General features: G+C 55.3%; 5 protein-coding genes and 1 non-coding gene across 6 annotated transcripts; 3 read left to right on the top strand and 3 right to left on the bottom strand.

Annotated features, from left to right (window-relative positions):
* Positions 1-1,293: 1,293 nt before the first annotated feature.
* CHGG_00133 (uncharacterized protein) lies at positions 1,294-2,425 on the bottom strand (the record flags this gene model as incomplete). The annotated part of the gene is made up of 2 exons (XM_001219353.1): positions 1,294-2,029; positions 2,130-2,425. The coding sequence occupies 2 exons, from the start codon at positions 2,423-2,425 to the stop codon at positions 1,294-1,296; spliced, it is 1,032 nt and encodes a 343-aa protein (XP_001219354.1).
* Positions 2,426-3,162: 737 nt separating this feature from the next.
* On the bottom strand, positions 3,163-3,606 carry CHGG_00132 (uncharacterized protein; the record flags this gene model as incomplete). The annotated part of the gene is made up of 1 exon (XM_001219352.1): positions 3,163-3,606. The coding sequence occupies one exon, from the start codon at positions 3,604-3,606 to the stop codon at positions 3,163-3,165; it is 444 nt and encodes a 147-aa protein (XP_001219353.1).
* Positions 3,607-3,910: 304 nt separating this feature from the next.
* On the top strand, positions 3,911-4,002 carry CHGG_11153. Its single transcript has one exon. It is a non-coding gene; the product is annotated as a tRNA-Glu (tRNA).
* A 908-nt stretch (positions 4,003-4,910) lies between these two features.
* Positions 4,911-6,363, bottom strand: CHGG_00131 (uncharacterized protein; the record flags this gene model as incomplete). The annotated part of the gene is made up of 5 exons (XM_001219351.1): positions 4,911-5,348; positions 5,417-5,682; positions 5,739-5,878; positions 5,943-6,169; positions 6,229-6,363. The coding sequence occupies 5 exons, from the start codon at positions 6,361-6,363 to the stop codon at positions 4,911-4,913; spliced, it is 1,206 nt and encodes a 401-aa protein (XP_001219352.1).
* Positions 6,364-7,143: 780 nt separating this feature from the next.
* On the top strand, positions 7,144-8,994 carry CHGG_00130 (uncharacterized protein; the record flags this gene model as incomplete). The annotated part of the gene is made up of 3 exons (XM_001219350.1): positions 7,144-7,177; positions 7,266-8,870; positions 8,939-8,994. The coding sequence occupies 3 exons, from the start codon at positions 7,144-7,146 to the stop codon at positions 8,992-8,994; spliced, it is 1,695 nt and encodes a 564-aa protein (XP_001219351.1).
* An 871-nt stretch (positions 8,995-9,865) lies between these two features.
* Positions 9,866-10,658, top strand: CHGG_00129 (uncharacterized protein; the record flags this gene model as incomplete). Its single annotated transcript, XM_001219349.1, has 2 exons — positions 9,866-10,113; positions 10,241-10,658. 2 exons carry the CDS (start codon positions 9,866-9,868, stop codon positions 10,656-10,658), a joined length of 666 nt encoding a protein of 221 aa, XP_001219350.1.
* Positions 10,659-10,834: the final 176 nt, after the last annotated feature.

Here is a 10,834-nt window from a genome sequence, read left to right as displayed (position 1 = left end):
ATTAGGATTTACTTGGGGGGGGGTTGGAGCCGGTGTTTAGGGTGTTTGCGACGGGTGGGGAGGGGCATGGGGCGGTGCATCGCGCGAGGTGGTTGGAGGTGTTGATGGGGATGGTGCCGGAGGGGGTGGTGCGGTTTGGGAAGCGGTTGGAAGGGGTTGAGCGGGTGAGGGGGAAGGTGGTGTTGAGGTTTGGCGACGGGACTACGGCTGAGGCGGATGCGGTTATTGGGTGTGATGGGGTGAAGTCAAAGGTTAGGGAGATCATGCTGGGTGGAGAGGAGGCGGAGGGAGCAAAGTGGTGGGTATAGTGAGAAATACGCGTATCGGTGCCTGATTCCGAGAGACCCAGGCTGTTCGTGAGCTTGGAGTTGAGCGAGTGAGAGTTTCCAGTTTGTGGAGTGAGTTACTCCTTGTCTCTAAATACCTATCACCACGATTCAAAGTGAAGTAGTTCAAGATACAATTCTCCGAGAACGGATCTTCGACGATGAACTAACTGCATAGAGTAGATGGGCCATGGCCGACATGTTCTAACTTTCCCGGTAGGAAAGCCAGGAGGGGAACAGTTCCTTAATCTTGTCGCCTTCGTCACGGACTCCAACAACTCCTGGCCAAGCCAAGATGCGAGGAGTTTCACTCTTCCGGCGACAAAAGAAGACGCGCTGCGTGACTTTGAGCAAGGGGGTTTTGGCAAAACGGTACAGCGACTTTTACGTTTGATAAAGGACAAGATGGACAAGGTACGTTTAAATCTGGTTTGATATCTTACACCACTACTTTGGTAAATGCTAACGCGGTCCTAGTGGGGTCTATTCGACCTGGCTGACAACCCCTTACCCAAATTCTATTCCGACCGTATTCTTGTCATTGGGGATGCCGCTCACCCCAGCACACCCCATCACGGATCCGGTGCCGGGTTTTGCATGGAAGATGTTGCTGTTCTTGCTTCGCTCCTCGAGGAAGAGATCCGGAGGGATGATGTTAGCCCTATCGACGAACTGCAGGCAGTGTTTGCTGCATTCGACGCGAGCCGTCGTGAACGAGATCAGTGGCTGGTGCAGAGCAGTCGACGAGCTGCCGACTTGTACCAGTGGCGGTTACCAAACACGGGCAGAGATAATTTCGACGCGATGCGGGTGGATGTTGAGACTCGACAGGCTGTCTGCTGGGGCGTCGATCTTGATAAGGCAATACGGGAAGCTCGGGCGGACTTAAGGCGAAGAAGGTGTGCTACCAGGTGATGGCTAGAATGTGGCGTGGTCGTCAAAAATAACATGGCAGCAATGCCAAGCTTCAATAATGGTGCTCCCGATTCATGACGTTGATGAGCGGCTTCCCTTCCTTCAGGCTATCGAGGTTCTTCTCGACGATATCTTGCATGCGGGTCAGGAGATGCGGCGTTTGCCAGCTGACGTGCGGAGTGATAAAGATGTTGGGCGCGGTGAAGAGTGGGTGTCCGTCGGGCAAGGGCTCGGGGTCGGCCACATCGATGGCGGCGCCCCTGATCTTGCCCTGCTGCAATGCTTCAAGGAGGGCATCACTGTCGATGTGCTTCCCGCGGGCAATGTTGCAGACAAAGGTCTTCTTCTTAGACAAGATGTCGAACTGCTCGCGGCCGAGGATGTAGGTGGACGCTTCCGTCAGTGGCAAAGCCAGCACGAGGAAGTCGAGGTCCTGCGCCAGGAAGTCATTGACGGCTTCTTTCGTCGAGCCATGGAACCACTTCGTCGGCACAAGGCCATCCGGGTCCCCGGTCCCGGTAACAAAGTAGCTGTCGTCCTTGCGTGATTCAGGGGTCGATCTCTCGCTCCGAGTGTAGGCGTAGACTTCCATGCCCAGAGCTTGGCCGATCCTCGCGCACTGCCGTCCAATCGCCCCATAGCCGAGGATGCCCATGCGGAGGCCGGGTGAGTCTAGGGCCATCCCACTCAAGCGGGACCATTTTTGTTCTTTCTGCTGCTCTGCGTAGCCGAGGAAATTGTGGTTGACCATCAACCAAGTGCCAATCACCCACTCTGCGATCTGGGGCCTATAGAGTGGTCAACAAGAGCAAGGCTTTTTTGGAGACTTCGGTAACAAACGAATGAGCCCCGTTGGCGGTACAGAAGATAACATTCGGATTCTTATACAAGTCATGTGTGATCCATCTGTCGGCGCCGGCGGAGAGCAACTGGATGTAACGGACGTTTGGTAACGACTCGGCTGGGTGAGGCCAAAGGGTGAGGAGCATCGTTACGCCCTCGTAAACTTCTTCAGGCAACGGCGCGGGAGGAAATGTCTGAGGTTGGTTATACCAACGCACTGTGAGCTCTGGATGCAGTACCTTGAGTCGAGCTATCCACGTTTCGTTTGGCGGGGTCGGGACACAAACGAGCAGCACATCGTTGCTGAAACCCTTGGGGCTTTCATTGGTAGCGAAGCTCATGGTGATGTCGTTTTGGTGATTCGCGTTTACAGCGACCGAGTCTGGTGAGTGGCTTGGGTGAACGGCAGAGCGGGTTTTAAAAGAGAAAGGTGTGGATGATGGTGAGCTGTGTTTCCGTGTTTAATAATCCAGGCAGGATTCCCGAGAGCCGCTAGCGAGGAACCGCAGGGGTCATACTTCGGGTTCCATTGGTTATCTCCGGGATGGGGGTGGCATTGCGGAGCATGCCCAGCGGAGCACGCGATTCATCCGTTCGGTCCGCACCGAGCTGTGCGACATTGAGAGATGCGGTGTTGTTTGGCCGGCTGGCAGCAAGTTCAAAGCCCACAATCACCCTCTCACGGCTTTTGTGACTTCATTGACGGGTTGTTCTCGAGAGGACACCAACTCGGTCTCGGCCACGGTGTCTCGCGAGCAAAGATGACGCGCGCCGCGTGGAACGCGTGGCTAGTAAACTCACGTCAGCACCGATGGTACTGTAGTTATGCGAATCAACACTAAATCTAAGATCATGCCTCCCTGTCTTCCCGAGCTTAACTCCGGGTTTCTGTGCCACATTCGCCATCTATTCGTACCCGAGCCCAGTGCAACGGCTACACAGTAATCGAGCCAGGTACAGAGTGTACACTATGTAGAGCCAGGGGGGAGGGGAGGTGCATGGGATCCCAAAATAGCTGCTAGGCAGTCATCAGCTCAATTCCCAAACCAAACCTTCGCTCTCCTTCCTATGCATTACCCTAGCCCTCCCTCCTCCCAACCATTTCCCCCGGCGCCCCCTCCCACACTTCCACCCCCTCAGGCACCTCCACCACCGCACTCCTCGTATAAATATGCGCGGCGCCCGTCCAATCTAGCCCCGCGACCGCCCCGCCCTTGATGCTCACCGTCTCCCTTTCCGTGCCGTCGCTGTCCCGGATGCGATGCAGCAGGCGCACGCCGCACTGCTTACAAAAGTAGCAGTCCATGGTGCCGCCGGAGTCGGTGGGGCGGGTCCAGAGCTGCAGTTTCGAGGCGAGGTCAGACGACAGTGGGAAGAGGCCCGCCGCGGGGAAGATGGCACTCGTGCCGTAGGCGGATGCCGATTGCTTGCGGCATTCGAGGCAGTGGCAGTGGTAGACTTTGAGCGGGGCCGGGGTCGGGGTGGTGAAATGCACCGCTCTGCATTCGCAGGTTACTTCCATTGTGGGTGGTTGGTGGTGGGCTGATGGTTGTGGAGGGTGAGTGTTGCTTGTGATCTCGTCGTTTTTTCGACCTTGGCGAGTGAGTGAGCTGAACGCGCCGACGCGGGAGCTGTTTTGAGTGACGTGAAGGGCGTGGGGTTGAGTGACCCCCGAAGAGTGGGAGAGTGGGTGGAGCGGAAAATGGCTCGGACCAAGCAGCTCGAAGAAAAGGAGTGACCCCTGACCCACATGGAAAATTCTGCGCAAAGAAAAGGCGATTCCAGTTTCCCCAATTCCAACAAATCGGGACCACACACGATTCAAATCGGGTATGGTGTAGCGGTAACATCGTTGACTCTCACTTCTCAGGAGTGACTGCTCTCTCAACAGCCCCGGGTTCGACTCCCGGTATCCGAGTCTCTATCTTTTTCCTTCGGGCTTCACCTCGTTTCCTTTTTGCTTTACAAGCCTCACGACTATAACTTGTGGGGGGCAATATCAGAGAGCTTGGCTTGACAAAAATAAATGTGCACAAAAGCCGATTTTCCGCTCGCTGCTTTTAGAACCGGCATTTCTCATTTAAAGTTCAGCTTCTCGGCACTTCCACCAAGACATTTGCAGATCCTTGGACCGCTAACCAGGTCCCTGGGCCCTTCCATGTCTCAAATGCGCAATGCAAGAAGAAAAAGCAACATGCAAACGCCAGATCATGACGCCACGTTCTAGACTCGAACCGGGATGCATTCCTTGAGCTCATTTCGTTATCGACAGGGGGTAAACGTGTCCTGTTGTTAGTGTAGATCAAGAATATTCGTTTCGTGGCGGGACATTGGATCAAGAAGGATTTGTCATTGACGGTGATGGTGGTTGGTGCGGTTGAGAAAGGCCGCCGGAGCGGACGAAAGGGTCCCAACGGATATTTTAGGCGGGGTGTGTAGGTAGGTATGTTCCGCTAAAGTCAAATGGCAACATGATCGTGATGCTCACCTCTTAGATTATTGCCAGCGTTGGGCAGCGCCACCTCGCGTCTCGTGATATAAGTGATCAGTTGTCTTGGACCAACGATGAGTACCGGGAGACGGTTCTGAGCGAGCCTCTTGTTCAGACAATCGGGGATTCCTGGGTGTTTTTCGCCTTCCGAGGAGACATATTTGGTGTTTAGCATGACTGGTGGCAGAAGTCGTCGTTTTTCATTGTTTATTTGAAATGAACATGATTGACGGAAGCGGTCCCTCATAGCGCCGCAGATAGTGACAAGGAAGAAGACGGCAATTCCAAAGAGGGGAAAGAGACGCAAAATTGTGGAAGCTCCTGATTCCTCTGCATTAACCCCTTGATGTCGGTCCGGTATTCCAACCACTCGCTGCTGATGCAGCCCAACTGGAACCAGGCGGGCCCTTGACCGACCCGGCCTCAGACTCCACCGCAACCTCCCGAGCCACGACAATATCTCTAGCCGGGTTCTGTATCCCATTCTCGCACAGGATCTGCTCATCACTCCCCCAAGCCGGCACGGTGCCATGTGGATCTTTGTTGGGCTTCCGCAGTGGATAGCCACTTCCACCTCCGCCTCCGCCAATGGTCCTACCTTCGAAGGGTGTCTTGTTATTGGTGTTGTGTGTGGAGAATAGGGCACTAAGCCCGATCTTGTTGCAGAAGCTTCGGATTGGCGAGTACAGGATGGGTAGATTGGAGACCGCAATGGAGACGAATTCCTCGCGGACGGCCCATTCGCTCCCAGAAACGGCGCCTTCGGGTCCGGACTGAAATAAACACGCTCGTAAGCTTTCCAGTCCTGTTTAGCGGGCTGTACAGATTGGGGCCATCTTACATTGAGAATCACGACGCCACGGATGATGGCTGCCGCAATGACAAAAATGACTCCGGAGAACAGAAAAATCAACGAAACCTTCTTCTTGAAGCTGATGTTTACAGCCCAGAGAAGCTGGTCGGAGTTGGTATCAGCAACGCTCGGTACGGGAAGGCTGTGGGTAATATGACAAACCGGTACAGGGATAGACAGCAAGTATATGTCGGTGAGGACATCAGGGATCAAGACGGACAGGACGTAAAGTTTGGAGTTGGTAGGTTGACAAACTGCGACGGAGGTTAGTGCTAATCCGCGAGACTCGGTATCAAACAAAAACACTTACTCCCGGGATCCGGGTTGATCTGCCAGTATTTTGACATGGGCCAACAGCCGAAAAGGAGAAGACAAGTCGTAAGCACCCAAGTCGCCCCGATGAAAGCATACGCAATGTACACACGGATTTGCAGGCGGGCTAGGTTCGCACTACCTCGAGAATTAATCAATGTGACGGGTGATGGGAACAGCACTTGCACACGAGGTTACTCACGTTAGTCTTGAGTAGAAGATAGCCACGCATGCTTTGATGCACCAAAGACTGGCAGCGTATAGAGTCCAGCCGAAGACCTGAATCTTGGATCCAATAACACGGTGCGCGTACTCCTCGGAGTCCGGAGAGAGAGCGGCGCGCTCCTCGTCCGTCATGTAACTGTTGGTTAGGCCATTGGCCTTGATTACGACGTAAATCGCCGCCACAAAATCGATTATGCAGAGTATCTGTCGTGAGTTAGGCGAGGCAAAGACACCCGGTTGCTGCGAAGCGGCGGTTAACTTACGCCAGCAAGGGGCATCAGGTAATCGTCAAGATGCAACCCCCGCAGCCCGACACTTCTCAAGCGGACAACGATTCGGAGAAGGATGATGGCTACGACCAATGAGAGGAGGGTGAAGGTTTCAGCGTTTCCAGACATTGTCAAAGTTGGAACCGTGCTGTTGGTTCTCCGTGCTGGGGTGGGGAACGGTTAAGACAACGGCAGCAGCACCGGATAACACGAGATGGAGTCATGCGGAACCATTTCCCACTCCTTCCAGATTTTGGGCCAACGATTCTAATCAAGTACGAACTCGATGCAAGCTAAGAGGCAAGGAGACAAGCCAGCATGGGCCAAACGCGAGCGTTGTGCTATGACTCGCTGATCCTCATGAACGAGTTTTTTTGTGCGGGTGTACTTGCGAGCTCCAACCAGGCAAGATTGGCCGCTGCTCCGCAAATGTGCATTTTGACGACTGTGGCTGGCTCGTCGGTGTGGTGAGTCCAGGCAGGGAGTGGCAACAGCCCCTTGGCCATGCTGCCGAGTCGAAACGTTCGCGTCAAAATAAAGCAAAACCTGGGGTATCCAAGACTAGCTCCGGCCCGCCACATGGCAAACTAATCTCAAAAAGGGAGATAATCGGTGGATATTCGGCGGTGAGCTGTATGATGACTTGGGCAGGGACGTCGGCATTCTCCGGCCCAATAATGCTACCCAACCCGCCCATGTCTTACTCAGTCCCCATTTTCCTGTCATTAAGTTGATTGGAATCGTTTGGCTTAAATCGTTCTTCCACGTTCTGACCCCCCAACAGCAAGCCGCAGACACTGTCGTCAGCCACGCCGCTACCTCCTCAACCACTATACCAGGAATTTCAGCTCAGAACACCCCCGGTCCCTGTCCTTCACGACGGAACTAATACAGGAAACTTGGACCAAGATGGCCTCTCAATATGACTTTGTGATTGTTGGGAGTATGTGACCCCTCTTTTCATCTGTCTTACCGAAACCGAGGTGGCTCTCCGGTGGAGGGGGGGATGCTGACCATCACATGGCAACCAGGCGGACCCGCGGGCTGTGCGCTTGCACACGGTTTAGCCCAATCTCCCAAGAAACCCACCGTTCTCCTGCTGGAAGCCGGCGGCAAAAATGCAGACCCAAACCTTCGAGTCGACGGGCAGCGTTGGCTGACTTTCACGAACAAGGATATGAACTGGGGCTACAAGACCACACCCCAAGAAAACTGCGGCAATCGCCAGCTGGACTATTCCAGAGGATTTGGTCTTGGTGGATCCAGCGCTATCAACTTCGGTGTCTTCACCATCGGTGCACGCGACGACTATGAAGAATGGGCACGCCTCGTGGAGGACGATGCGTTTCGGTGGGAGCCCGTCCAGGCACGCCTCAAACGCCTCGAAAACTTTCACAACACCCTCCCCGAGGGCATCAGCAGCAAGTACGCGGCGGCAAAGCCATCGGATCATGGCTCGTCCGGCCTGCTTCACGTTGGATTCCCGACCGAGTGTGAGACCGATGTCGCGCACATACTTGAGGCGTTCGGCCAGGCAGGCTACCCGTTGAATCCCGACCACAACTCGGGCAACCCGATCGGCATGTCGTTGCTGATTAGCTCGGCACATAAAGGGCGACGATCCACTGCACAAGACCTGCTGGTGCCGTGCCCGGAGAACCTCACCGTCGTGACAGACTCTCCGGTGCAGCGTGTCTTGCTGGAAGGGAAAAAGGCGGTTGGTGTCGAGTCGAACGGGAAGCGGTTTCTGGCTTCCAAGGAAGTCATTTTGTCGGCAGGCTCACTCGACACTCCACGGATTCTGATGCACTCTGGGATTGGACCAAAGGAGCAACTTGAAGAATACAACATCCCTGTCGTCCACCCTTGCTCACCTATCGGCGAGGGCCTCCGCGACCACGGGTTCTGCCCGCTCGTCTATACCCGCACACCGGAGAGCACGGCTCGCGCCGGCTTCTACGGCGACCAGGCGGTGATGGATGCCGCGCTGGAAGAGTGGAAGAAGAACGGCACTGGACCGTGGACCAAGTTCGCCACCGAGATGGGCATCGGCTTCTTTAAGTCCGACGAGCTCGTTTCTTCACCCGAGTTCAAGTCGCTCCCCGCCGAGGAACAAAGATACCTGAACTCGGAAACGGTGCCACACTTCGAAGTCTTCACGCATTTCCCCATCCACTGGTTCCTGCCCAACTTCCGCAGCGAAGACCTCGGCTACTCGTGCCTCCTCGTCTTCCCCTACAACGCCCAGGGCCGCGGAACGGCCACGCTCCAATCATCAGACCCCAACGTCCCGCTACTCTTCGACCCCAAGTTCTTCGACCACCCCTTCGACCGCCGCGCCGCCATCGCGGCGCTTCGAGAGGTCTTGCGCTTCACCAAGACCGAGGCGTACGCAAAAGACACCGTGTCCACCCTCGTGGCGCCCAAGTCGGAGTCGGACGAAGACTTGCTCGCACACTGGCAGCAGACCTTTGGGTCCAGTTGGCATATGACGGGTACGGTCAAGATGGGGAAGCCGGATGATGCCGGCGCCGCGGTGGACAAGGAGTTCCGTTTGATGGGCATCGAAGGTCTTCGCGTGGCGGATATGAGCGTCGTGCCGGTGTTGGCGAGCTGCCATGTGCAAGCCGTTGCTTGTAAGTTTAGTCCCTGTGCCCTTGTTGATTGGGTCTATGCGTAGATACTGACTGGAAACGCTGCACAGATATCACCGGCGCAACGTGTGCTGAGAAGCTGATCAAGGAGTATGGTCTTGAATAGAGTTACCTCGTCACGGTGCAGTACGCATCATGGACGACGCATCTGTTTGCTCAACTGCCGTCATAATCATTTTAAGGTGAAGGCGATTTTGTCGTCTTACTGTGAAGAGTGAGGTTCCCATCTAGGATGTAGTCGTTTCTTGTGGTCTTGTCATCGCCAGGGTGATCCTTGTCTTCGCCCAAGTCACCCATAGAGCCATCGGATCCTACGCCGGCTATGAGGGAGTCGCCAAGAGCCGCTTGACTGCTTGAATGTACATAGCTGTTCCATCTTGCCAAGAGCGGTTGCTGTTCAACATCCGCGTCGTTCAGGGGTTCGATATAATATATGTACGGATGTAGCTCGCCAACAATACGACCTTCCCCGGAATAAGTGATGCCGGCAGTGAACGGGATTAATACCCCGCAAATTCGGTTATTTATTGATGAGCTTAACGGTTAAACATGGAGCTTGGCGGCGTTCGGTGACAGGTCGGCATCTGACGATATACGACACAGCTCCTCTAATAATAGGAAGGTCGGTCTTAAGGAAGGGCTCTCAACGCTCACCTTCTTCAGGCTAAATATCACGACCACAGTACAGTGGTGTCCATGTTCCCCTGCCATTACCGGTTTGTTTGCGTTGGCCGTATGTTGAATCACAAGCATGCAACCTCATCGTGCAAAGCCTCCTCGGGAAAATGTCATCTATCCTTGGCAGCCTGGGTCGTGAAAACAGATGGATCGACAGGGCCGGGTAGCTCTACCGTTACAACGGACCATATGATGTCGATCTGGGTGTATAAGAAAGCGGTATCTCACCACCTGAACCCGGTCCGTGGCTCCCCAGCTCAGCAACCTTGCCTCCTGCCTCCTGCCGCTTTTAAAACACCATGGTCAAGTTTTCGCTCCTCGCAGCCAGCCTCGTGGCACCTAGCGTGCTCGCTGGTCCTCTGCCCGGCCCCCAGACCCAAACCGAAAACGCCCTCAACCCTCGCCAGGGAGGCTACTACTTCCAAAACTGGTCCGAGGGGGGCAGCAACATCCGCTGCAACAACGGCAATGGGGGCTCCTACACCGCCAACTGGAACAGCAAGGGCGGGTTTGTGTGCGGCAAGGGTTGGAGCTACGGCGGTAACCGGTGAGATCCAATGCTGTCTTTCCCCCCCCAACTCCTCTTCTTCCCCTCCTCCCAACCGGTGTATTCACACTCACAACCAACCTGAAACCATGCTAACCACCCACAACCCCCCCTCCACAACCAACAGCGCCATCAAATACACCGGCACGTACAACGCCACGGGGCCGGGCTACATGGCCGTGTACGGGTGGACGCGCAACCCGCTGATCGAGTACTACATCATCGAGGCGCACGCGGACCTGGCGCCCAACGAGCCGTGGACGTCCAAGGGCAACTTCAGCTCGGCCGAGGGCGACTACGAGATCTTCACCAGCACGCGCGTCAACAAGCCCTCCATCGAGGGCACCCGCACCTTCCAGCAGTACTGGTCGGTGCGGAAAGAGCAGCGCGTGGGCGGCACGGTGACCACCCAGAACCATTTCAATGAGTGGGCCAAGCTGGGCATGCGGCTGGGGAATCATGATTATGTCATTATGGCTACCGAGGGGTATACTGCGAATGGGGGGCCGGGGAGCAGTGGCTCGGCGGCGATCACGTTGCAGTGAGTGAGTGGTGTGGTGGGTGGTGGTGACGGGGAGTGGCCGAGGTGTGGCCTGCTTGGGGTGTTAGCACATGTTGGGGTCTCTGTCATGTACAATCCCAATTATGAAGCGTATGTACATACCGACTTTGGAGCTCGAGAGTCGATATCAGTTCGGGAGATTGAACAATGCCACTGCCC

The sequence above is a fragment of the Chaetomium globosum genome, genomic scaffold (assembly GCF_000143365.1).
Source record: "Chaetomium globosum CBS 148.51 scaffold_1 genomic scaffold, whole genome shotgun sequence".
NCBI lineage: Eukaryota > Fungi > Ascomycota > Sordariomycetes > Sordariales > Chaetomiaceae > Chaetomium > Chaetomium globosum.
The sequence above is the reverse complement of the archived record's forward strand: the minus strand, read 5'-3'. Positions and strand labels throughout refer to the sequence as shown.